This window comes from Cyrtonyx montezumae, unplaced genomic scaffold, assembly GCF_038088225.1.
Source record: "Cyrtonyx montezumae isolate F1298 unplaced genomic scaffold, pur_monq_1.0 scaffold_3, whole genome shotgun sequence".
In the NCBI taxonomy this organism is placed as follows: domain Eukaryota; kingdom Metazoa; phylum Chordata; class Aves; order Galliformes; family Odontophoridae; genus Cyrtonyx; species Cyrtonyx montezumae.
The window spans coordinates 107,552,924-107,577,256 of NW_027072034.1; the positions used below are offsets into that span (position 1 = coordinate 107,552,924).

Here is a 24,333-nt window from a genome sequence, read left to right on the forward strand (position 1 = left end):
CATTGCACCATATGTGATGTATGTTGTTTCAATCTGCAATGGGTTTCAGATCTTATTTATATGAATAAGACACAAAGTCTGAAAGAAGCATCTCTTTTTGAAGGCACTGCCAAGTGCTGCTCCTAAAGTAATGCCTCCTATTTAGTTCTTTTGGCCTATGACATCAGAAGTGGATGTTAGTAGCATGGCAGGGGAGGTTGAACCTTCCCACCAGTATTCCTTTACATTTTGTTGCCATGTGACTGATGGTAGCTGAGGCACAGTCTGACGAAATGGAAGTGCGTAAAAAGCAAAGGTGTGGAAATGAATTCCTCTGTGTGGAAAAATTGAACCCACTGACATTCATTGGTGCGTGGTGAGAGTTTATAGAGACCAAACAGTGGATGTGAGCACAGTGAAGTGGTGGGTGGTGCATTTCAGCAGTGGAAACAGCAGATCACCTCTGCAGGTGAAGATTTTAAACAAGTGTGGCATGCAGGTTCTTGTTCCATGCTGGCCAAAGGCATAGCTGGTGGCGGTGACTATGCTGAAAAATAGTGTTTTGTAGCTGAGAGACTGCTCTATTAAATAGTGTTATTTTACTCCCTGCATCTGCTGTCATTTCCATGGAAATAACTTTTGGAGTGATCACCTCCATACAAAACCAAGAACGAAATACTTCCACATACAAGTTACAGTGCACAGCAGATGACGGCCACCTCTTACCATTCATTTTGCTGCAAAGTAAATTAAATTCCACAAGCTCAGCTACCCGCTTGCATGAATTGCTTTGTTACACCGCACCAGTTCGCCAGTGGGAAGCATCAGACCCGGTGTGGGCAGGCTACTTGTGCCAAAACAGCCCTCAGCACCGGCACTGCTGCACCGCAGCGGACACTGCAGGAGGGCCAGGCGAACAGGGACGGGAGCAAACCGCAGAGGGCATTCTCCTCCACTGCGGTGTGAAACTCCTTCAGGAGTTGGACTGGACGCTCCTTTCAGCTCGGGATGCTCTGTGGTTCTGGGATTCTAAGAGAAGCGGGCGCAAACACTGCTGACTCCGCAGTCACATCCAGGATCGATGGACACGTTTGCATAGCCACTCAATGATTTCCATCTCCGACAGAGCAAAAACACAGGGTGCGTAATCAGATGTAAATACTGAACGGCTCCCATCGTTAAACGCAGGCAAACGTACAGCGGTGAGCGTTCCCAGCGGGCAGCACGTAACGCGAGGGCTTCGCTCACTGCCATCTCAAACTCAGCCCTCCTCCCCCAGCGGGGCAGCTTGAACTCAGCACTGCGGCGCGGTGCTCTTCCCAATTCCACACCGCCAAAAAGGGCGGAGGGCAAACCGTACTCGAGAGGGAAGCGTTGAACGGAAGGGCGGTGGTGGGTGGGGGAGGGGCAGGGCGGCGGGGAGCACCTCGGAGCAACATCACCCCGCGCCGCTCCCGCCCGAGCCCAATTTAAACTGCGTTGCTGCTCCCCGCGCAAAGCACTAACGCTGGCCGAGCCCGCGCGCCTCTCCCCTCTCCCGCCCGGCAGCCAATAGAAGCGCCGCTTCGTCCCCCTCCCCGCCAATCGGGGCGCGGTTTATTGACGGCTGTGACGGGCGCTCGCCGTGCGCGCCCGCTGGCTGAGGAGCTGGGTGCCTGGCGTGGGGCAGCGCGTCCCCTCCTCCCGCGCTTTGTTGGTGCCTCAGCGGGCAGCGGCGGCGGTGGCGGCGGCGATGCCCGAGTTCCTGGCGGACCCGTCGGTCCTGACGAAGGAGAAGCTGAAGAGCGAGCTGATCGCCAACAATGTGAGCCTGCCGGGCGGCGAGCAGCGAAAGGACGTCTACGTGCAGCTCTACCTGCAGCACCTCACCGCCCGCAACCCGCCCGCCGCCGCGCAGCCCGACTTCTCCAGCGACGAGGAGCGGGAGCCCACCCCCATCGGTGCCCGGGGCCGCGGAGCCGTCGTCGGACGGGTGAGTGCCGTTGTGCCGCGCTCTCGAGCCCGCCTTCCCGCCCGGCCGCAACTCGGGGCCCGCCTGCAGCGCCTCCGCCCGCCCGGCCCCGGGGCGGCCCCGCTAACAGCCCCACGTGTGAAAGAACGGCTTGTTTGTTTTGGTTCATCGAGCGCGCTGTTTCAGTGCGATCTGCTTAATGTAACTGTCTGCTTCTGCGGCTGAGCACGTGTTAAGCCTGCCGTTTCTACTGCGCTGTTACGCGCCTCCTGGAGCCGCTTCTTAATATTGTTCGAGTAGGGGACGGGGCAGCTGCTACCACTGAGGTTTTTTTTCCCTTTGGATAGGTGTGATTCTTCCCTTTTAATTTCTAACGAGTGCTACGTGAACGTGCGCGTGTTATTTAAGCAATTCTTTAAATCGTGGACGAAGTCTGAACGGGGGTTCCCTACTTACTTCAACTGCAGGCGTTTAGATTGTAACGTTACACCATATCTGAATTACTCCCTTAAAAAGCTCATTTGTAAAGAGCAGAGATTGCTCTTTAAAAGATATTCCGTACTTCAAACTTAAAAAAAAAACAAAACACCAGCAGTGCTCGAGCTGATAAACTGAAAGTTGCTACTAAAAGATTTCTAACCAAATGTTTCGCCTTTTTCAACATCTGCCTAATTAAGATGCTTTAGTTTATGTGGGAGGACATATATACAGGTCTTTACACTGGACTCAGCGCTCACGTAGTGGTCTGCCTTTTGAAGGTGCTTTCAAGTGTAATAGGATGAGCTTGAATCCAGTGTGTAAGCGGCTTGTGTCGGGGAAGGAGTCCCTGGAGGTTTTGTTTGTTTTTCCTTTCCTTTTCCCAGTGCTTGAGCTTAAACAATTAGAGGTGGCTTTTCTGTTGTTTGCACAGTGGGTGTTGCTCTTACACTTTTACTTTTGTTAACGATGTCTGTAAGGCTCTCTGGTGTTTCTGCTACTCTTGTGTTAATTTCAGAGCTGTAAATTCTAAAGCGTGACAGATGATGCTGGTGGTGGCTGTTTGGATTTGAGTGTCCTGTTATGGATTCTGTTATGGAAACTGTGTGAAATATCCTGATAAGATTAAGGGGGGACAGAAGGGAAAGCGTTCAGCCCTCCAAAAGAGGAAACTGAAAACATGGGGCAAAGGGAATATACCCAGATTGCAGAGCCCTGCGGAATTAATGGAGGAATGCTGTGTTTTTTCTGAGTTGCTTTGTAGGGCCTGGAAACAAAGGTGGGTTTGGTGTTCTGTTTTTCCCTCCTTTATGTAATTTGATTGTTTTATCTTGCTTATTTCTTTTAAGCGTGTGCTTAAGAGGGCAAGAAGTTCAAGAGTTTTATAAACTTGTATTGATACAGTAACGTGGGCAAATGGAACAAAATTGCAATGCTATACCAGTTCCACTTTGTGTTGGAGGTCTTAGACATTGTAGCATTGGCTTGAGGGGAAAATATAAATCAGTTGTTGCGAACCTTCAGGAGTCAAATGCATGGCATCTTGTCTCCTGTAGTATTAAAAAAAAATAAACATCTAAATTAAATGCTGCTTAATTTAGAAATTGCAGAAGTCTCTTCAATCCAGATGACGCAGTCAAGGCTAGTGTGAACTTGCTAAAAACTGTCGGGTGGATTTGCATGTTGGAGGGTTCTGCTGCACTGTGATCTGTTATTTTTTTTTTGTTTCTTTAGACTTTTTTTGTAATTGTTTTAAGATTTTATAGAATTAAGGGAACTTGGCACTGACTGTTTGCTCTTGCTGCTGAGTAAATGAGCGCCTGATGCTCGGAGGGAGAGAGAGAAGAGGGCCAGAAGTGCACTTGGAGCAAAGAAGCGTTTTGAGTAGGACCTGCCGGCTCAAGTTAGTGCTTACTCACTCGGAATACCAACGCAGCCGCGTGTGTCTTTGTGCTTCCACGCGCCCTGCCTGCTAAGTCCTCGGCTGCCGAGGGGCAGCTGTCTGTCCCTTCGGTGCTCTGAGCAGGCCCAGCCTGCCGGCGCTGTGCCAAGTGCATCGCGGGTCTCTTCGTGTGAAGAGCTGAGCTTTACCGGCTCGCCCGATGCAGTTCCCATCCTCGTCCTCCCCCCACCCTCCCTTTGCTAGCGTGGGGTTCGCGGCACCGGCAGGGAGGGCGGGACTGGCTGCCGAACCCCTCCTTCTCCGTTCCAGTGGGGTTTCCTTCAAGTGTTTTTGGGAAATGAGTTCAGTGCAGTGCTGAGTCTGCATTGCGTTTACTTTGGAGGTGGGAAAGCAGAGCCAGGCTTCCTGATACCCAAAACTAGTATTTTTATGTTGCTGCAGTCATTAGTAACTTTAAACTGTCTTTGCTGTCATCCTGGTGTTACTTTCTCTAACTTTGCAGATAATGCATTCACGAGTAAGCTGTCTGTTGATACAAGATCAGCACAGCAGTGAAACAGACACAAGTTTTATTCTTCCACAAACCAGGTCTTTAAATCCACTGCTCCTCCAGCGTAGTCCTATCAGTACTATGTCCAAGTTACCTCCAATGTGCTGCTGATGTGAAGCTGGGGTGGTGTGGGACAAGTGTTACATCTGCAGTGATGTTGTTCTTGTCTCATATATTTGTGCTTGTTTATATTTACCAGTCTTTTTTTTTTTATCCTGGTACAGTAGTGAGCATACAGATGATTAAGATGAATGTCCTAGCAAACTCCTTAAAGGGGTTTTGTTCTGTAGAGTGTTTTTAGACCCTGGAGGTGCTTTGGAATGGCAACTCTTTAGGCAGACAGTGCATGTTTTTTTTTTTTTTTTTTCTGGTTTATTTATTTGTTTATTTTGGAACCTGAAGCTCACAATTTTAGTTTGGTAAGAGCTTGTGAAACTCAATCTCTTATGAATGTAGTGTGGTGCAGCAAATTGTATGTGCCAGAGTCTGCTATGCTCAAGGTGCTGTCAAACACCTAAAATTCAGTAATCAAAGTGGACTTAATATTGTTTTAAATATTTCACTGAAAAGCTCTTTTGGAGTATCTTTTAAAATGTGGACACTTTTCTAGATGTAACACTTATCTGAAGTTTGGGGGTGGGGGTTGGATGTGTCTTTGATGTAGCCATTTACACTTACCATGAGAGGTTATCTTGTAATGTCTTAAAATGGTACTTTTCTGGGCCTTACTTTCTGATGCTGTCTGGAATATCCAGCTACTCCAGCTGTACTGGTGTGTATAGTTCTGTTTGTTTTGTTGTTTTTCTTTTGGGGGAAGCTGCTTCTCCTATTTAGTGCAGTGGTGTGTGAGGAGAGTGGCTGGTAGGGAGACACCTTTTTCCTGCAGGGGAATCCACTATGTCTGGGTGCTTATTGCGTTGGTTGATCTTAAGCTGGGTATCAGGATGGATATCTCTAGCGCTAAGCAAAAATAACTATGAAATGGTATTTTTTCTTTTTTAAGAGGTAGATGCTTTAAAGTGAATATTGAAAATATCATCTTGACACTGCTGCCAAACAGGAGCTGTTCACAACTCAGAAGGTGTTGTTTTTCATGACCTAACTTACTGGTGCTTTTCATGTCTCCCTGGAAGAACTTTCCATGAAACAGAGTGAAGTTATGGACTTCCGCAGTGGTTATTTGATCATTCAGATGTCTTCTCACTTCTGTTGATGAAGGGATAATGAGAACATTTTGACCTGAGAGGTCTGTTTCCTAACTTTGTAGGGAACACCTATCAGGTAAAGATGCTTTTTCTGTTTGTTTGATTTTTAGTTAAATAGACAGGTTTAAATTAACAGTCTAGCTTCAGATTTTAATGTTATGGTAGGAATGTTATCTGCAGCTGATATAACTAATAGTCTCAACCCCTTCCCCATTGGAAATGGTAAGGATGGTGAAACTGGAAGGTTAGAAAGATGAGGACTGTGGAGAGTGGAACTGAATGTTTGGGTAGGTGAGAGAATGTGAAGCACTGAGCAGCACATGAACATCTTATTCAGTGTTTCCTTTATGGCTGTATCTCCTGATGATAATGTATTGTACAAATGTGTCCCAGATTATACATCAATACCTTTGAGAACTTTTAAGTGCTGCTCATCTGCTGTCCAAGTGATGGCTGTGGTAGTAGGGGAGAAGGGAGCAATTCCCGCTGCAGTGATATGTCTGGCCAGGCTGCTCTGCACCTTCAGACTTTTGGCAGTTCTAAAATCATGAATTTGGGAGACACGTCTGTTAGTGTGCTGCTGTAAGAATAAAGGTTGTATTTAAATAAGACAGACCCAAATGTCCTACTAAAGTAACTTTGCCTATCAGTTCGTGTCAGTTTTTAAGCTTTGTCTCCTGGTCGGTGTTCAGCTGTCTGAGTGGTGAGACCATCTATTAGTTTGATTACTTGATTTGCCTATTCTCTGAACTCCTACTCTTCCACCAGGTTCCCAGAAAGCAGTATTCTCTTCACCATGCAGTATTCGTCTGCTTTCAGGGCAGATACATTCCCTTCACTGAGTAAAATGGAATTTAGCCTCTGTGGGAGGAAGAGGAGGTGTAAGTCCATAATCTTATCATTTAGGACTGCTGCCTTTTGTGGACACTGAAGTCTGGCATGTCCTTGCTAGGGGCAGAAGGTAGAATTCTCTAAGCTGATTTTATCAGTATCTCTGAATTACTGCTGTATAATTTCCTTTCCATTGTTTATTTTGTCTCCCATGAAGCTTTGTAAATATTGTGTCAGTGTTCAGACTTAAAATTATTTTGTGGCAGAAAATGTTTGTATGTATTTGAATAAAACGTACAAGGGGAATAGACCTCAGTGTTTCAATATGCAAGCCTGGTAACTGCAGTTAGTATCTTTCCCAAAGAGAAATAAATGTCACCAGAGATGATACTGTACAAACTGGAGAGTTAGAGCATCCTGTTGACATGATTTGGGCTTCCTTAGCCTGTCTTAACCTCATTCAGAGGAAAAGTAAAGAAGCCCTGAGCCTTTCTGCTGCTGCTGGTGAAGCTGCACCTGTTTGAGATTAAAGCCCTTGAATATCTTAATGTGGATGCCATTTAAATCAAGATTTGAAAATACTTCTGATGTACTGTAGTTGTTTGCTTAATGACTTCTTGATTTTGTTACTCCTGCTTGTCTGGTGGATTAGTTCTAGAAACTAGTGCAGGTAGCAGTCAAGTTTGTCTGACAAACTGATCTGTGGCTGTTGAATTTCTTGTCAGCAGGAATAGCAAAGGTGAGGTAAGCAATAGTTTCCGGGTATGAGTTCACATAACTTAAACTTTCTACTCCTCCCGTGTAAGTGAGAGAAGGTGGAGGGTTTCAATACAGGAAGGTGATAGTGAGAAGGTGACTTTTTCTTATTTTGTGTTTTCCTACTGCTGTTGAACTGAGAGCTGTGTGGGAGTCCCACCCTTATAATTCACTTGTTTGAAGGGTAGAGTACTAGTTGATCTAAAACTGAATGTGACAGATATACTACCAAATTGCTATCTGTTTGATAGGAGTGGATCTCTCTAGTGAAGTATACTGATCTATTTTTCTTTTAGAAAATGACCATGACTAGATGCTTTCTTTTCCTTAATGCTGCTACCTCTGGTTAGGATTATGGTATCTTCAGATGGGGGTTTGTGAATCTGACTACAGTGCTGTGAGAATATTTACAGGATTGTAGGCAAAGTGATCAGCTGTACCACCTTACTTCAGCAAATCCTGGTGTTCACCACAGTTTTGTTTTAAACACTTAAACTTTTTATTTTTCAAATGGACACTAGATCAGGAAAATGTTGGTGTTCCTTTGTTTGCATTGTTATCATTTCAAATTAGAAAATATGATGAATTTTAAAGCTAGTTCTCTTGTCTCCCAGGGTACTCTCATGAATAAGTTGTGGAAAGTGTGGTGTTGCTCTGTAGTACAGTAACAACGTTATTGCTGAGATTCATGCTGTCATATCACAGACAAGACAGGAAAGAATTTTTCTTGTACCTAATGCTTCTGAGACTGATCCTCAGTGGTTGAATTGCAGCTTTTTTCTTGTATGAGTGAAATTATCTGCTTCTGCTTAAAGGAGAACAAGTATTCAAAAGTATTACAGAACACAAGATAATCAATGTGTCTGGCTGTAGTATTGAAAGACTCAGATTACTTTTGACTTTTCATCCTTCCGCTGCCCTCCTTTTCTGGTGAGGCTGACTACTCTGATGGTTTCAATTTGTGGTAATGTGAAGTGATACAAAATGATACTATCAGAAATAGTACTTGGAAGAAAAAAATACCAAAGTTATTATTATATGTGAGTTTACTTGCATCACAGGATCATATTACTGGTAGGTTACAGTTATGTCTGATGAAGGTTTCTGTAAAGCATCTAGTAGAACACCAAATAGCTTTTCTGGTGTGTTTTTTCAAGAGTACAGCCTCTTGTGTGACTTGTAGGTGATACAAATCAATGATATCTTAAATGTGGTTTCTAGGTCTTTAAAGAGGCATTGGGATGTCACTTCCTGCACTGTTAGTTGTTTTCATATGGAATACCGAGGTATTATCCTGGTTAATCTGACAAGTGATGTGTGTGAGTGCTAGAGTTGTCAATAGTCTAAACAGATCCTAACAACAAAACCCAGCATATATTTTGAAGCTCTTCACTGTTGGGATGTTTCAGTAGGCCAGGGTGTACAGAGACAAAAATTCTCATTAATATAGTAACACTACTTCATGGTAAGTGTAACCAATAGATTAAAAAGTAAGTAAAATTTCCTGTAGCTGCAAGTTGCTTGATTTATTATTACTATTATTGTTGTTACTTATTTATTTTTCTGCAGAATAAATGGGTCCTGTTATTTTAAATGATAATTATATTTCTTTCACGATAAAGGAAAGGAATGGCAGGCTTATCTCATTTCATCAGTCACTGGATAAACCTGCAGCTTAGATTTTTGTTCTTTCTTCAGGCTGCATGGCGTTCTTTTCTCAATTTTAAGAAACAGCACGAGTTCATGAAGATTCTATTGCTTTTCAACTGTTAATTTTAGGTTCACCTTGCTGGTGCTACAGCAATCCAGGAGTTAAAGAAAATCTGGGTTAATTAGAGAGGCAGTTTATATAGGAGAATCTTACACGGTTGCTGTTTAGCTTTAAAATATCAAGACTAAGCTTGCATACAAGCAAGTGCTAGAAATAGCTATCTAGTTACTACACATATCGATGATCTTCTTACAGTCTCTTAGTGCTACCTTAGTTAATACATAAAGAAAAAAAGCTTTTAATCATGTGTGAATGTTATAGTCTATTTGCATTTGAAGTTTTAAGTTCTTCAGTAAGTAGCAGGAGACCCTAATAGCTCTTCTGGGCAATCAGTTGAATCACATTAAGTATATAATTTGTATCTGTTTGCATACTACAACTTTGAGATAATACTTTGAAGTAAATTGTATTGCAGTTTTTTCTGTTGAGCAAGCAGTTCCTAAGCATATATATTTTTTTCTACTATTGTACCTTGTCACCCTCTTGAAAATCATGGTGCCTGGAAACGTCTATGGTAGCAACATTTGTTCAACTTGGGAAGTCTTTGTGCTCACTCTGGATATCGTGGAAACTGCTAATTTGGGAGTAATATCTTGGCAGATTATTTTGATAACTATCTGTATGTGGTGGTGTGTTGCCAACTGTTCCAGAAGTGTTTCTGGAGCTGGTTGTGGGGTTCAATAGGGCTGCAGTAGGAGCAAGCTAAGGAAATAGGGAGGAGGTTGAAAATTTGGGCGTGTTGTTGGCTTTACAGTTCCCTTTCTCATTTCATAACGTTGTGTAATCTCCTAGAGAATGTTAGGAGAGTAGGGGAGTAGGAATCTGGGGAACTTGATTGGGAATGTGTAGTTACTGAGGAGCTACTTCCACATTGTTAGAAGTATTGGCCCACTTAATAGAAGGATAATAAAAAAAAACGTGCACAGAATGTGAGTATTTGTTGGGTGTTTAGATGTAAACGTCTCTAATCATTGGAGAGCAGTCCTCTCCACTTGTATACCTCAAATTATTCTGACCACATTTGGGTAATAATAATGAGTAGAATATTTATTATTATAGAGGCATCTCATAATGGGCATTTCCTTTTAAGAATTAGAAACACATTTGTATGTGATTTTGTATGTGTAAACAGTTTGAAGTGTTCCACGTATGCTTTACTTTTAGTTGGGAATGGATGGGAGAAGAATATAATTACTTTTCTAATGGCTCTTTGACTTGTCTGTGCTCTGCATCAACTGGAAACATTCTGCCTTTTGTTTTCACAGAAAGCTACAAAGAAAACTGACAAACTCAGGACAGAGGAAAAGGATGACTTAGATGTATCAGAGCTCAGTAATGAAGATCTTCAAGAGCAACTTATTAAGTATGGAATAAATCCTGGCCCAATTGTAGGTATGTCAACTAAACCATTAAAAGTTTGTTGAATGTACTGACTTCTAAACTTCAGTGCTGAATAGTCTAAGGTTCTCTGATATGGTTGCTTATTAGTACCAATGCTGTTGAAATTTTACTTTACACTGAAGATGTTTTCATTGAACTGATTAAACTGAATATGCGTGAAGGATTCCTGTGTAGGCAAATTCAGAGTTTATTCCCCTTATGTTCTAGGCTAGCTATACTTGTTCCAACTCCTTTTCTGAAGCTATGCAACTATTAAAGTTCAGCACTGTGGAAAGAGATTGAGATCTGGGGCCTGCCTAACTAGCAAGTACATCTCACATAAGATCTGAGGGCAGAATGAGCATGGAACTTCTTCCCTAGAGCATTTCCTAATCTCTGCATTCAGTATTAATGTTTTTCTTTTTTTTTTTTCTGGCCCCTTAGCCTTGCATTCCATCTTGTATACTGACCTACTTCAGCAGGGTGAATGGCAAGAAATTGCCACCCCAGTTTAATCCCCTGCCTGAGGCACTTTCCTGTGACACGAGATCAAAGGTCCTTGTTTTTCAGATTGTGCACTGGCCTGATGGCAAGATAATTTGATATTACAACTCTTCAGTAGGAAATAGTTTTATCTAGCACACTGAGCCTTTTTTGGAATGTGTTTGAAATGGGGTGGAAGTGCCAGTGATTAAAGTCTGGAGTCTTGTGTGTGTTCAAATAGTTTGGTTCATAATATTTTGTTAGCTGTTTCTGTATGTCTTCTCATTCAACCTCTTTCCCTTGGATAGGGCTCAAGGCTCCTGGAAAATTCAATTAACTACGCAGTTGCTTAGAAAGATATGTTCAGACTTGATTTTTAAGGAAAAAACTTTAGTTCCTACAGGGTGTTGATTCTATTTCTTGTGACAGCTTTTTTTTATATATGTGTAAGAAAAGCTTTTCAGAAGGTTTCAGATAGGGCTGGAATTTGCTGTTGCTAGTAGTCCAAACACTGGTTATTTCTACAGATTTTGTCAGCACGGTCCTAATGTGAATGTATGTGACAGCTTTTTGTTTTAACCTCTGCCTTGGTCAGATTAAATGAACCAACCTAACAGCTGGGTGCAGGAAACTTCGTTCTTGTTGCTTACATCACCTCTGATGCTTATTGGGCTGAATTTGAAAACAGTGTAAATGTTAAACTAAGGAAAGGGATGTTATTTTTCCATGATACAAAAGGATGTTATAATTCCAATATAAAGGGTTTAAGAGGATAGTATTGGAATCTGCATGGATACTTGCCCTTGCAGGTCAATCTCATTAATTTTTTGTGAGTATATAGCAACTCATGTCACAGTGTAAGAAACAAAACATAAACATAGATTAAGTTACCCTTCTGAAGAGGGCTTGCAACAGGTATACCAATGCATCTCAGCTTGTTGTTAGATTAAGAAGTCTTAGTTATATACGTAGATATGTATGCTGTGGACAGATAAAAAATAGAGAATGTCTGTAAATTCATGAGAAATATGTAGTAACCAAGTTCTAGCCGCCAGGTTAGGAAAGACCAAAACTGCATCTCTAGCCTGTATCCTTTGCTACAGCTACTACAAGGAAACTTTATGAGAAAAAGCTGTTGAAACTGATGGAGCAAGGTCCAGAACTGAAGACACCTATGCCTCTCCCAGTGATTTCTTCAACTACTGAGAATACCAGACAGAATGGAAATAACGATTCTGACCAGTACAGTGACAATGAGGAAGGTAAGTTTGAAGTGGAACTTGCATGTGAACTATTCAAATTATATGTGAATAATGCTTGGAGTAGAAGAAATACCTAGAGGATGTGGTCTGCTGTTAGTTGAGGCTTAAAGGTATTGCAGTAGACCATGTGATTTGTATCCTTTGTGGAATTCTAGCACAGTGACCCAGGAGGTGTTTGGGGAAATGAAATTGTATTAGTAAACTGTTCCTTTCTTATTTGTTTAGTTTCTCTATGGGTTTGAGCCTGTAAAGGTGATAGGTAGGAGAGCTGGATATCAAGTGTTCCAGTGTTCTTTGGACTTCGTATTTGAGTTTCACTTTATAATGCACACAGTAGTTACCTTTTATTTTGGGTGTGTGTCCATGTTTGTTAAATTTATGCTTACTTCTAAGTACAGTTTAATTTCTTGGCTATGATAATTCCTCTTATGCCCTGTTCCTTAGGGACTTAGAGTGCATTGATTGATTTATTTTGTGTGTGTGTGTAGTTCCTGCTGTTTTAATATCAAGAAATGATAGGGGCTGGAGAGGTAAAATCTAAAGCACATTGTGTCTTACAAAGAGTAAGGGTATAGGCTTTCGAGAGTTGTTACTTTGGTTAAAGTAACTGCAATTTGATAACAATTTTTAAGTGATACGGATGAATTGGTCAAAGGTTGTCTGAATTGCAGGGTTTGGGTTGTTTTTAGGGCAGAACTCGTATGCTTGGGTCAGATAAAGTTATCCTTCAGAAGTCTGTGTTCTTCATTCTTTGGAGGAACTTAACCTGTACTTGCCACATTGTATAATGTAACAGTAGTTTGTGACAGTGATGATACCTCTTAGAATGAATGTTATTGCACTAATTTAAATAAATTGCAGTTTATCAGTCAGTGGTATTATAGAAACCAGTTATTAAAACTCTTTACAGATCCAAAGACTGAGCTGAGGCTTGAGAAGAGAGAACCACTGAAAGGCAGGATGAAGACTCCAGTAGCAGTCAAACGGAGAGTTGTTGAACACAATCAGGTATGTTTCATTTAGTGGCATCTGGAACAGCTGCTAACTGCAGGCAGCTTACTCGCTAAACATAATCACATTCGGCTAAGTAGGCTGTGCTGTTCTTAAAAGTTTGATGTTGTTCTTTGTTTTAAGAAAGCTGGTTCTAATACAGCATGAAAATCTTGTAAATTAACTACATCTGCTGCTTTTTGCCTTACAACGTTCAAACTCAATGGTTCACAATCTTGTTATGCTTACTAGTGTCTGTAGCTTTGAGGAGAACACTAGGCAGCCTTAATATGTTTAGCTTTTGAAATTTGACATAATAGGTCAGAGGTACTGATGTTCTGTTGTATATTTGTAAACAACTTAATAAAAGGAGTAAATTTCTCAAAATTCTAGACATTTCTGATAAATACATTTAAATACCTATGTGCATCATACTTCTATTTGTTTTTACTTCTAATCTATAGACAGTGTGAGTATATTGGTCTGTTATAATAGTGGTTTAAATATAACAATCCACAAAATAATATGTTTATGTAGCAATACATGTGAGTATATATACACTCATGCAGTATCTATATAATACCTTTTCCTCAGCCACACATGTGTATTCTAGTAATGCTACTACGTCATTTTATTAGAGTATCCTTAGAAGAAAGATAGCAATTTTGAACTTCACAGTATGTACCTCTTGTCCTTGAGTACTAATGTTCTCTTGGTCAAAGGGGGTTTTTACAGAGGCTTTCAAACTGCTGACTAAATGCTGGATTCAGTGATTGGTGGCTGATCTGTTCTTATAATGTGGCAGTGTCACTAAATGTCCTTCTGCCCAGCTTAGATTACTTAGGATATTTATGGTGTGTGTTACTCATCTGACCAATAAGTAGCAGTTATGCTACATTAAGAACTTGTCCAGAAAATATTCATGAGGGGTGCAAAAAATAAATAGTGTAGCCAGCAGGAGCAAGGAGGTGATCATCCCCCTGTACTCAGCTCTGGTACGGCCGCACCTCGAGTACTGTGTTCAGTTTTGGGCCCCTCACTACAAGAAGGACATGAGGCCCTGGAGCGTGTTCAGAGAAGGGCAACAAAACTGGGGAGGGGTCTGGAGCACAAGTCTTATGAGGAGCAGCTGAGGGAGCTGGGATTGTTTAGCCTGGAGAAGAGGAGGCTCAGAGGAGACCTTATTGCACTCTACCACTTCCTGAAGGGGGGTTGTGGTGAGGAGGGGGTGGGCCTCTTCTCCCTGATAAATAATGACAGGACGAGAGGGAATGGCCACAAGTTGCGCCAGGGAAGATTTAGATTGGACCTGAGGAAGCATTTCTTTTCTGAAAGAGTGGTCAGGCACTGGAATGGCCTGCCTAGGGAGGTGGTTGAGGCACCATCCCTGGCGCTGTTCAAGAAGCGTTTAGATGAGGTGCTAAAGGATTTAATTTAGTAGTTGGGTAGGGATAGTGATAGGAGGATGGTTGGACTAGATGATCTTATAGGTCCTTTCCAACCTTATGAACTTATGACCTGTGTATGGTCTGATATTAGCAGATAAGAACCTTAACAGACTAGTCTTCTCTCAGCTTTGTACAGAACAGTAAGCACCATATTGTTCCTATTTAGATGGTAGCTGTATAAGCATGCTGAATTTTGCTATGGATATCACCTAAAGCAGGTAATACACAGCTCTGTGTTGCAGTTAGAGTTCTTCAGCTACTTCTGCTTATCTTGAACTATACTCTCAGGGTACAGACTGAGCTGGTCTTCTACAAATCAAACACACATGTAGTTCAACACACAAAATTGATATTCTATGACTTAATCAATTTTACTTCATGATGGTCTTTATAATGGGAATCAGAGTCATAAGGTTCTTCTGTTTTTAAGGATTATTATTTTCAAAGTCACTCTCCATCCATGAATTTCTGCTAGTTTCAGTGTGGTGGGGGTATTTAATTTGACTGTCAACAAAGCTTTGTAATCTGCTTCTTTTTAAATGTGTGTTTTTGTGGTATTTTTAGGTGATGAGGAATTATTTAATTTTTTTAATCTAATTTCACTGTAATAATATTAGGTCACTACTCTTTTTCTCTTGCAGTCTTTTCTGTGTAGTATAGATGCAATATTTTTGCATTTGCATATTTTAAATAACAGTAGTTAATCAAGGGAATATCACTTGAAATTCCATATTAGTGGATTAGTCAAAATTCAAGAACTCTCTAGTTTAAAGGCAAAAGAAGATTTAACAAACTCCTGACTGCTGCTTAAAAAAAAAAGCACACCATCACATTGTAATTCCTTGAAGCAAAGAAGAAGCAAAACTCAAATGTTTATGGCTAGCAAATAAAACTGGAAGATTTGGAAGATGGTAACTTGTTTTTTTTTTCCTTCTTGTGAAGTGGGATCTCTAGATTGCTAATTGTGTAAAGTGACCATACTCATTCTGCAGAATTAGATGCAAGTCTTCTGTGCTGTCTGGCATTGAATCAAAGATTGAAGCTCTGAAGAGTGGTGGGGCTAAACTGGTTGGCAGTGTGATGTGAACAACTTATTAGTCACTTCTGGATGACTGTCATCTGGTGCTGAAGATTTAGTACTGATGGCTGTTAGTGTTCTTTCTTATGAATGAGGGCAAATAAGAAATCTGTGGAGGCTGGTGTACAAACTTCATAGGAGGAGATAAGGGCAGGCACTGATTTTTGTTATCAGCTGGGTAGCAGCAATGGTCTAGATGAATTTGAGACCAATTCTTTGTTTCTAATCGCTTCCTCATAGTGAACTGAAAAAGCTGGAATAAAACAAACTTTGAATGTATTCTTTCAGTCATGCAGGTGAATATAGTTAGAGGTTGAAAGCGTGAGCTTAAGGCTTCATAGTAAGTGAGAAAGAGGTGGACTAAGCCATGTAAATGTTAAGGAATCCTTACAGCTTAGAGTTACTTGCTCTTCTTATGACATTTCTACAGTGGCCTTCTGGATGTGCTGTGTTCCTTTATTCATCTTTGTTCATTACCTGTGTAACTGGACTTCCTGGATATCAAACATACAGTACTGTAGCTGCTGACATACGCAACTGTGTGTATGCCATGTGAAAAGCACAGAACTTCTAGTTGGTGACAGTAACACCATAATCTGTCAGTTGAAAACATGTTCTGAATGATACTTCTAAGCAGTATTGTCTTTCCCTGACTGTATACAGGGTGCATGTAAATATTACATTTTAGTAGGGTTTATTTGCTTCAGGTATCTGTGCGATAAGCAGAGAACACCTATTCAAGTAATGATGAAGATAGTTGTAACTGAAGACACCAATAATTTTTTTCTGGCCCTGCTGAGGTTGGGATGGGTCTCATGCAGTATTTCCCTGATACTTAAAGTGTGCCACTGTCAACCATCTGAGGAACTCAGTACACAGGTTCTTATTTACAGAAGATGTTTCTTTAGAAAAAAGTTCTCAGAAAAATTGGGACAAGGAAATTGCCTTACTGCATAATTGAGTAGAATTTGAGTTGACACACTCTGAAATTAGTGTTGGTTTTTTCTAAAGCTTCTAAGGAAAAACACCCCTCAAATAAAAAGAGATGTGATTGAATGTTGCAGATTAAGCTTAACAGGGGCATGAGAAACTAGTATGTAGTGAATGTACAAAGAGGGCTTAGGAGGCCTTTAATGAGATGTCTGTTTAAATCTGAAAAAGTATCAGAGATGTAGGCTGCAATATACAGTTCTGTATGAAATATCTGAATCTATTTGGACTTGAGGTCTATGCATAAATGTATATCATTCAGTTATCAGACTATTTCATTGACTTTGAGGAATAGCAAAACACTCGTGCTCCCTCTGCTGGTTATGGAGTAGCTGAAATACTTCTATTTAAAAGTTATATAACTACTCAGCTTCTAGTTTCACTGGAGTAACTTCAAAGATAGAAGTGAAAAATTGAGAAGGGTGCTATACTTCTTTACCCCTTGATAACTAAGTACCTCTCAACCTCTTCTCTGAATGCATTGTTTTGTGGGCTGATTCACTGGAAGAGAAGTTATTTTGCTGCACTGGTCTGTATAACTTATCAACATCAACAAAAGGTTTTTGATTGTTTTTAAATAAACAAAGTCATAGGTCTATTTTAAAAGAAGCAGGCCTTCCCTCATCTTCTTTTCCTTCTAGACCTACTCTTGGAATTAGGTTTGAGAAAGGTTTTAATTTAAGCATAAAACTTACGATGAGGCTGTAGGGGTTGATCTGTGCTCACTACTGGCTATGAAATTTTGTTATTACTTGGTTTTATTATGAACTGTTTTAAGCTTGACCTTTAAAACCACTGTTAAGTGAGAAGTAAGTGACTTCCATCACTTTGGAAACCTCTGTCTGGAGATGAGATCCTGTTGAAATGCAAGTGTCTGTGCCTAAACTGTCTCTGCAGGGGAGAATATATTCACAGATTGAGAATAAGTTGTTGCATTCTACTTGTGATCATAGGTCGGGTTTTTTGGGTGGTTTTTTTTTTTTTTTTTTTTTGTAGAGAGGTAATGTAATGAGCCTAAAAGTCAGCATATTCAATGTTCATGATTTGGCAGTACTGCTTGAAGCATTGTTTCATCCTATTGCAGTGAGGAGATTATCAGTTTTTACCGTTGAGTGTCATCTAGTCAGTTCAGTATTTGAAAAACAGTTAATGGGTAGTCATGACCATAGTAGAGTTTAGCTAGCTAAATGTTTGGATCTAAGGTTGCTGGGTTTCTTGTTTGTTTTTTTTTTGGTGTGGGGTTGTTTTGTTTTTAGTTCTTGAGATTTGTTCTGGAGTGTATATATATGCTATTTTGGCTTTTGGTTGTGTGTATCCAATTTGGAGAGCTGGCTTTCATGTATTTGATCATGTGTTTGATACCTGAATAGACTTATTCTCAAGATGGAGTTACTGAGACTGTCTGGACAAGTGGATCTTCAAAAAGTGGACCTCTACAGGCATTTTCTAGGGAGTCTACAAGAGTATCAAGAAGAACACCAAGGAAAAGGGTGATGAGAGGCTTATTATAATAGAAAAGCTTATTTTTTCACTACTGGGGTCCCAGTGGCTATTTTATTCAACTGTTTTCTTTTGTTTGTTTTAAACAAACAGGTGGAAGCTACAGCACAGTTGCCTGTAGATGATGCTGTTATATCAGAGAGTACTCCCATAGCTGAAACTATATTGACTGCAAGCAACGAGACCCTAGTAAATATGCTTAGTAAATATATTTAATGAATCTTGCAAGTAGTATTTTTCTGTAATATATCTTTATAACATACCTTTACTGACAGAGTTGTTGTTTTAAACAGGCTGTTTTTAAAGGAAGACTTCTATTCAGTAGTCTTGAGACCACATGTTCAGTAGCTATATTAGTGCCTAGTGTTGCTCGCTTTGAGATAGGACTAGGTAGACGCATGGTTTCATGTCTTTTCTGGGGAGGGTTGAGAAGAACCACTTCAAAAGCTTAGATCTATTCTTAATTTAAGTACATATAGAATATCTGCTTTAAAGCTTGGCTTTTCTTGTGGACTAATTAGCTTCTGTGTTTCTAAGTGGCTTAAAATAAACTATTTAGAATGATAAGCATTGCATTTCCTTTGCTTATTTCACAATATCTGTTACATAACCTTCAGTGAATTGCTAACGTGCATATATTTGATGCAGATAAAGGCCTTGTTGTTTAGTTCTGTCTCCCTTCCCCATTTTACTTTGTATTTTGGTTAATTCTGAGTTTGAACAATTTTGAATCTCGGCAGGTTGGCAGTAGGGTGCCTGGAAATTTCAAGCATGCAACTACTACATTGTCAATCAGTGAACCCTCAGACATGCCCAGAAGAACACCAAAGAAACCACTGATGACTGCTGAAGTAAATTAAAACTTAGATTGCTATTGCTTACTCTCTTTGAAGAAGGTTCTTTTGTGTATGGATTTATTCCTGCAGAAGGGGTGGAAGGTCTCATTGCCCAAGTGGCACCATAGTTGAACTGAACTAGCATTGTCATGTGACATCAAAAAATATAAGTATTTATCCTTCCTTGTTTTTGTATGGTGGGGAAGAATTCTCTTTTGGACTGTCATTTCTTCTTATGTTGTACAGAATGTACTTTTTTTTTATTTTAAACTGAGTAGTTCAAAGAGCAGAATTATTATCTAGCTCTGATCTTATAAATCAACATATCCAGGAGAAAACAGTGCCTTAACTGAGGGGCTAAAGTAGAAGGATTACTTGAAATCAAAAGTCTGAATTTAGAAAGCAACTGTATATTTGTTAGCTACCAAAAAGAAAATTGTTCTTATATTCTTTTTAGCCTGTCAAGATTATTTGGATAAATGTCTAAAGCATTTGAAAGTGTATGCAGGAGTAGTTATTGATGCTGTACTGAATTACTGTTGAATTTTACATTACAAAATAATACTTGACTGAATTTAAATGGGGTTTATTGGTCCATGCAGATATTGTGTATAAAACTTGCGTTAACACTTGTGAAGCCACTGTATCTGAGCTTTATGAAACAGACGACTTGATTTGTTTATATATGAACAACTGCAGTTTAGACTCCATTGTGAAATAGAAGGTTGTGGGAGAAGTTGTTTTGTTTCAAACTGCATTGTATTTCACTGCACTATGGCATTGTCTGTTGCAGCGAAAAGAGAACCCACACCAATGCTTGTCTAGTCATGTTGGCTGCAAACATTCCTATGATGTGCTCAACACAGCCATGATAGAGGTGATTGGTTAAGTTTTTTGATCATCTGGATCATTGGCTTGCTGATGTGTTGTACTTATTACATATTCTTTATCTTCAAGGAAACTGAGGAGAGCAGTGAATGCTTTAAGACACCAAAAGTGAACAGACAGCTGCCAATAATGAAGGTTAACTAACTTTTAAAACTCAGGAAAAAAATTCTTAAATGTCACTGGGTGGCTCAAATGCTTCCTTAGAATCTGCACATGGTTATGGACTCTGAGATAGTTAAGCAGGAGCCTATTCTGAGTTTCTTAGGCTTATAACTGTTTTTGTTTTCCTAGGTGCTGGAGAAAACTCATACAGAAGAACCAAGAGTCGAAAGGGATATTCTTAAGGAAATGTTCCCTTATGAAGCATCAACACCTACAGGAATTAGGTATTGCTGAGGTTTATGGGGACTTGTTTCTTGGTTCTTGAGAACTATTTAAACTGAGAAGTCTGATTATATTGCTAAATTTCTGAGGAATGGTTTTGTATTCTGATTCAATGAGAGTTGAGACAATTGTCTAGCTCTTGTTCTGTGTGTAATTTTATTAGCCAAAAAATGCCTTTTCTTTATTTAGTGAGGGAGCCAGGGAACAGGGTAGCATTGTAGCAGTAATTATTGTAACTTCCTGGATGCTAGAGGTTAAATGGAAAGGGCTTCTCTGTGACTCCCAGCGTGGCTAGATGCAACTGTTTTAGCCCCTGCTGCTAATTAAGAGAACATTTGCCAGCATAGATTTGAGATTTATTTTTGAAAGCGAAAATTTTCAAATACTCTTTCTGTTATGTTATTAGTCCTAGTGTAGTAAAGGAGCACTCTTAGTATGAAGAAAGCTGGCATTGGGAAGGAAAGGACTAATACCTGAAACTTTAACAAAAAAAAAAAAATAACCCTCTATAATTAAGCAGATGACACAACTGACTGTCCCTTTTAGAGATACCAGTTGCTACTGCATACAGATATCTGAAATTGAGTGGGGGCTGTGGAGTCATAGTTTTCATTGAAAATCTTCCTTAATTTATGAGGAAGCAGAAGATGACAGAGAAACAGAAAAACTAAAATCAACAAAGAAAACACTGCATAAATTGAAACAAAAATAGTACAGGCAAAACTTAAATAGATTAATAGATATTTGCAGTTGTTTATTAATGCTTACTGCCTTGTCACTTGACTCTGCACTGACTTAGCTGTCAGTAACATTTTAATGGCCTAGAATAATCCTAGGTTTAGAAATCCTGGAAAGACTGCAAAAGTGATCTGTGAAGATGCAGGTGAAGATTCTTCCTGGAGTTTTACTTCTTGTCATTATGAGAGTATGTGGGTAGGGTGACATAAAGTGGCATTTAAGGGTTGTTTTTTTAAAGGTGTGTTTATTTGGTCTCTGAATGATTAACCTCAACAATTATAATGGTATATGCTGAAGTATTTGTAGACAGGTATTTCAGGTACTCTGTTAACTGAAAATAATTTATAGTACTTCAGTTATGCTAAAATTCTTACCTCCTTTAGATTGCTCTTTACTACAGGTGTTTTTTGCTTTTTGTTTTTTAATTAACAGTGCTAGCTGCCGTAGACCAATCAAAGGAGCTGCTAGCCGGCCTATAGAGCACACTGACTTCAAAATGGATGAAAGCTTCTTTAAGTATGCTCCAAAATATAGTACCTCAAGCGACATCAAGCCTGAGAAACCTTCAACAAAAAAAGAACGCTCCGTTCCCCTGTGGATAAAAATTCTTCTCTTTGTTCTCATTTCAGTCTTCTTATTTTCAGTTTATCAGTCTATGGAAACTAATCAAGGAAATCCCTTCGCTAAATATCTGAGTATTCTCTCTCAGGGCGGTGACAAATGAGTATCTTTCTGAAAGGCACACCCCATTTGATCTCCTGTTTTTAATTGTAGAGAACTCTCCTGCCCTCTCATCGGCTCAAGGACTACTTATAAATAATGTGATTGGAACCTGAGAAATTGGATAAATGAAGCAAACTAATACTAAATGGACACTGGTAACTTTCTGGACTTTGGACTGGGAGATCACTTTGCCATAGGAGTAACATTTTTTTTTAGGTCTTTGAACTTTTGTAGGCTTTATTTTTTTAATGTGGACATCCTTTAAATTCATTTTTGGGAAACTGTATATTTGTTTTTGCTAGAACTTGGAAGCTGAGAAGGGCAGAAAATGTACTAAAATGTGAAGCTGTGTTTTTAAAGCTTTTCCATTGTACAGAAAAGAAGTTGTACTTATGTCTTTGTAGATCTTGATAGATTATGAAGGGAGGAAGATTTGTAACAGATGAGTAAGAGAGATGCATTTTTGTATGCATTTTTCAGTAACAAATTAACTGAATTTGATCTCTTAGGATATCGGGGGAGTACAACAAACTTTTCTGTAGGTTACTGTAACTTTTTAGTAAATGTAACTGTAAACTTGTTTGCATTTCTGTAAAAGTCTTAGTATCATATTAGTAACTGTTTAAGTGTAACATTTAAATGTATCACTTCATTTCAGTGCTTACAGTGTTGTAGCAGTTCAATATAAATTCAATTGGCAACAGATGTCTTAGAGGAACTTATTTATTAGCAGTATGTGTGGAAAATAAAAATTGCATCAAATATAATTTGCTACTAAATACTTTTTTGGGTAAAAGTTATCTAAGGTAGTCTAAATTTCAACTTCTAGCAGCAGTCTTTTTTCTTAATGTAAGGTCTTTCCAACACAGCTTTGTGATTATCTTTGAATATTCATATAGAGAGGTATTCTCAAAGTGTGGAAATTCCACATGAAGTTTTATTCTTATATGAAGAGGGCATTGCTGCATTTTCTTCTACAATTTCATCTTCTGAGGTGAGATTTACTACATTCATGCAGTTGAGTATTTTTCTCAGTGGAAGCATGCTAAAACACTCAATATTGTATAACTTAGTTGAGCAGGCAGCTGACTTCACTACTACCAATGAGGAGTGATAAGCAACAACTTTTAAAGTGAATGTATACATTTTAATGTGCTTAAATCTGCAGCATACAGATGTTCGGTCTCATTGCTTCGTACAAAAATGCAATAAATATACTTATTCTTGAAGTGCTACTTATGAAAAGCTGAAAACTTCAGTTAATGGTCTATTTTTACTATAGGTACAATTACTGTGTAGACTAGCTATGGGAGAATGTTACTTTCTGTGATCTTTGGGATGAAGATGGTAATTTGTAGCAAAGCTATAGGTTTCTTCTGTTAATCTTAATGTTTTTTTCCTTTATTCTGCTTTCTGAGTAATCCAAATAGCTGAACTCGTGTCCATTCTATAGAGAATTGTAACTATGACTTTCACTTTTTGGTGTCAAAATTCAGAGAAATAAAAATGATTTTAATGTGAGTGGGTTTTCGTTACCAAAATAAATGCATTGCTGGCAAAAAAAGCAAAAGAAAAGTAACCTGTGCATCAGTGGTTGTGGTTTGTGCTGCTGTGTTTATTTCATGTTTATAAAAGTGGATTATTCTGATAGTAAAACTACAGTGGTTCTTGTGAACAGGTGGTAGGGGGGAATTGCCATATACTTGCATTAAGTAGTTTTGTACCATTATTCTTTAGCGTATATTATCTTTTTAACTGGATCAGAGAAAGGGCTATTTTTCAGTAGTTAAAGAATTTCCTTTTCACTTTATTTTCACCACTTTGCAATATCAGTTAATGTGAAATCTTTCTCTTCTAGTTACATGAAACACTTTCAACTACATTCAGGGATGCTGTTGTTTTTTAAATGACAGTAAAACCCCAGCAACTTGCAATGCAATTAAATGCCATCACTTCTTCATTTATACGCTCTTAGAGGGATTCTCCAAACGATACATCTCAACTTCATTGTTACTTCACAGAAGGTAAAGATTTTTTCCATGTAAGTCCTTAATCTGCATGCAGTTCATTTGTAGTTGGGGGATGATATATCTTACAGAAACAATGTTCTTTCTTCTGGTACTTGCTTAAGCTTTTTGCCTTTAAGTTGTGTGCTAATGTGTTAACTTGCATGGGGTCTCAGGAGTGTGCTCTCAAGCTGTGAATTGCTAGGTGATATTGCCAGTGTTGGAACTTTGCTTTATGGCACCTGCTCTATTGTAAGGCTGTGGGAGTTTACTTAGTACATTAAGGATCTTCCTTGAGAGTTTCCTGTCTAAATTAAACTTTCAGGTGTGTTTTGAAATGTAGATTGTGCTCAAGTAGGAAACGGTGTGAAGGAATGTTCTTTCTTCGGGGTTTACTTGCTAGCAGTATATATGTCCTGTGCAACAGAATGCTGTGTGTTTTGTTGTGGCACAACCTGTGAAAGTCTCCATGGTAACAACAGCCCTCAGTTTGTGCAACTAAATTCTCAAATAATTTGTTGCATGGAATGTCTTTTAAAATAAAAAGATTTGGAAGAGAGTTGGAACGGATGAGTTAAAAATAATGCCTTTATAATAGAACTCCATAAGGAGGCACCTCAGCAGAAAAGATGCATTTGCTACAAATGAGGTTTGGGAAAATTGAGTGGTGTACATTGTGGTGTTTGGCTTGCTTCACCTGACTGA

The 24,333-nt window shown here is 39.5% G+C and overlaps 1 protein-coding gene across 4 annotated transcripts; it reads left to right on the forward strand.

Annotated features, from left to right (window-relative positions):
* Positions 1 to 1,587: 1,587 nt before the first annotated feature.
* Positions 1,588 to 23,143, forward strand: TMPO (thymopoietin). 4 transcript variants are annotated; one of them, XM_065742722.1, is made up of 9 exons: positions 1,588 to 1,951; positions 10,188 to 10,314; positions 11,889 to 12,047; positions 12,958 to 13,055; positions 17,924 to 18,043; positions 18,147 to 18,242; positions 18,794 to 18,904; positions 20,069 to 20,163; positions 21,332 to 23,143. In XM_065742722.1, the coding sequence occupies exons 1-9, from the start codon at positions 1,712 to 1,714 to the stop codon at positions 21,621 to 21,623; spliced, it is 1,338 nt and encodes a 445-aa protein (XP_065598794.1). In that variant the 5' UTR covers positions 1,588 to 1,711; the 3' UTR covers positions 21,624 to 23,143. The 4 variants fall into 4 exon arrangements, with proteins under 4 accessions (XP_065598794.1, XP_065598796.1, XP_065598797.1 ...); XM_065742724.1 differs by lacking the exon at positions 17,924 to 18,043 and having other exon boundaries at positions 1,589 to 1,951; XM_065742725.1 differs by lacking the exons at positions 17,924 to 18,043; positions 18,147 to 18,242 and having other exon boundaries at positions 1,589 to 1,951.
* The last annotated feature ends 1,190 nt before the right edge of the window (positions 23,144 to 24,333 follow it).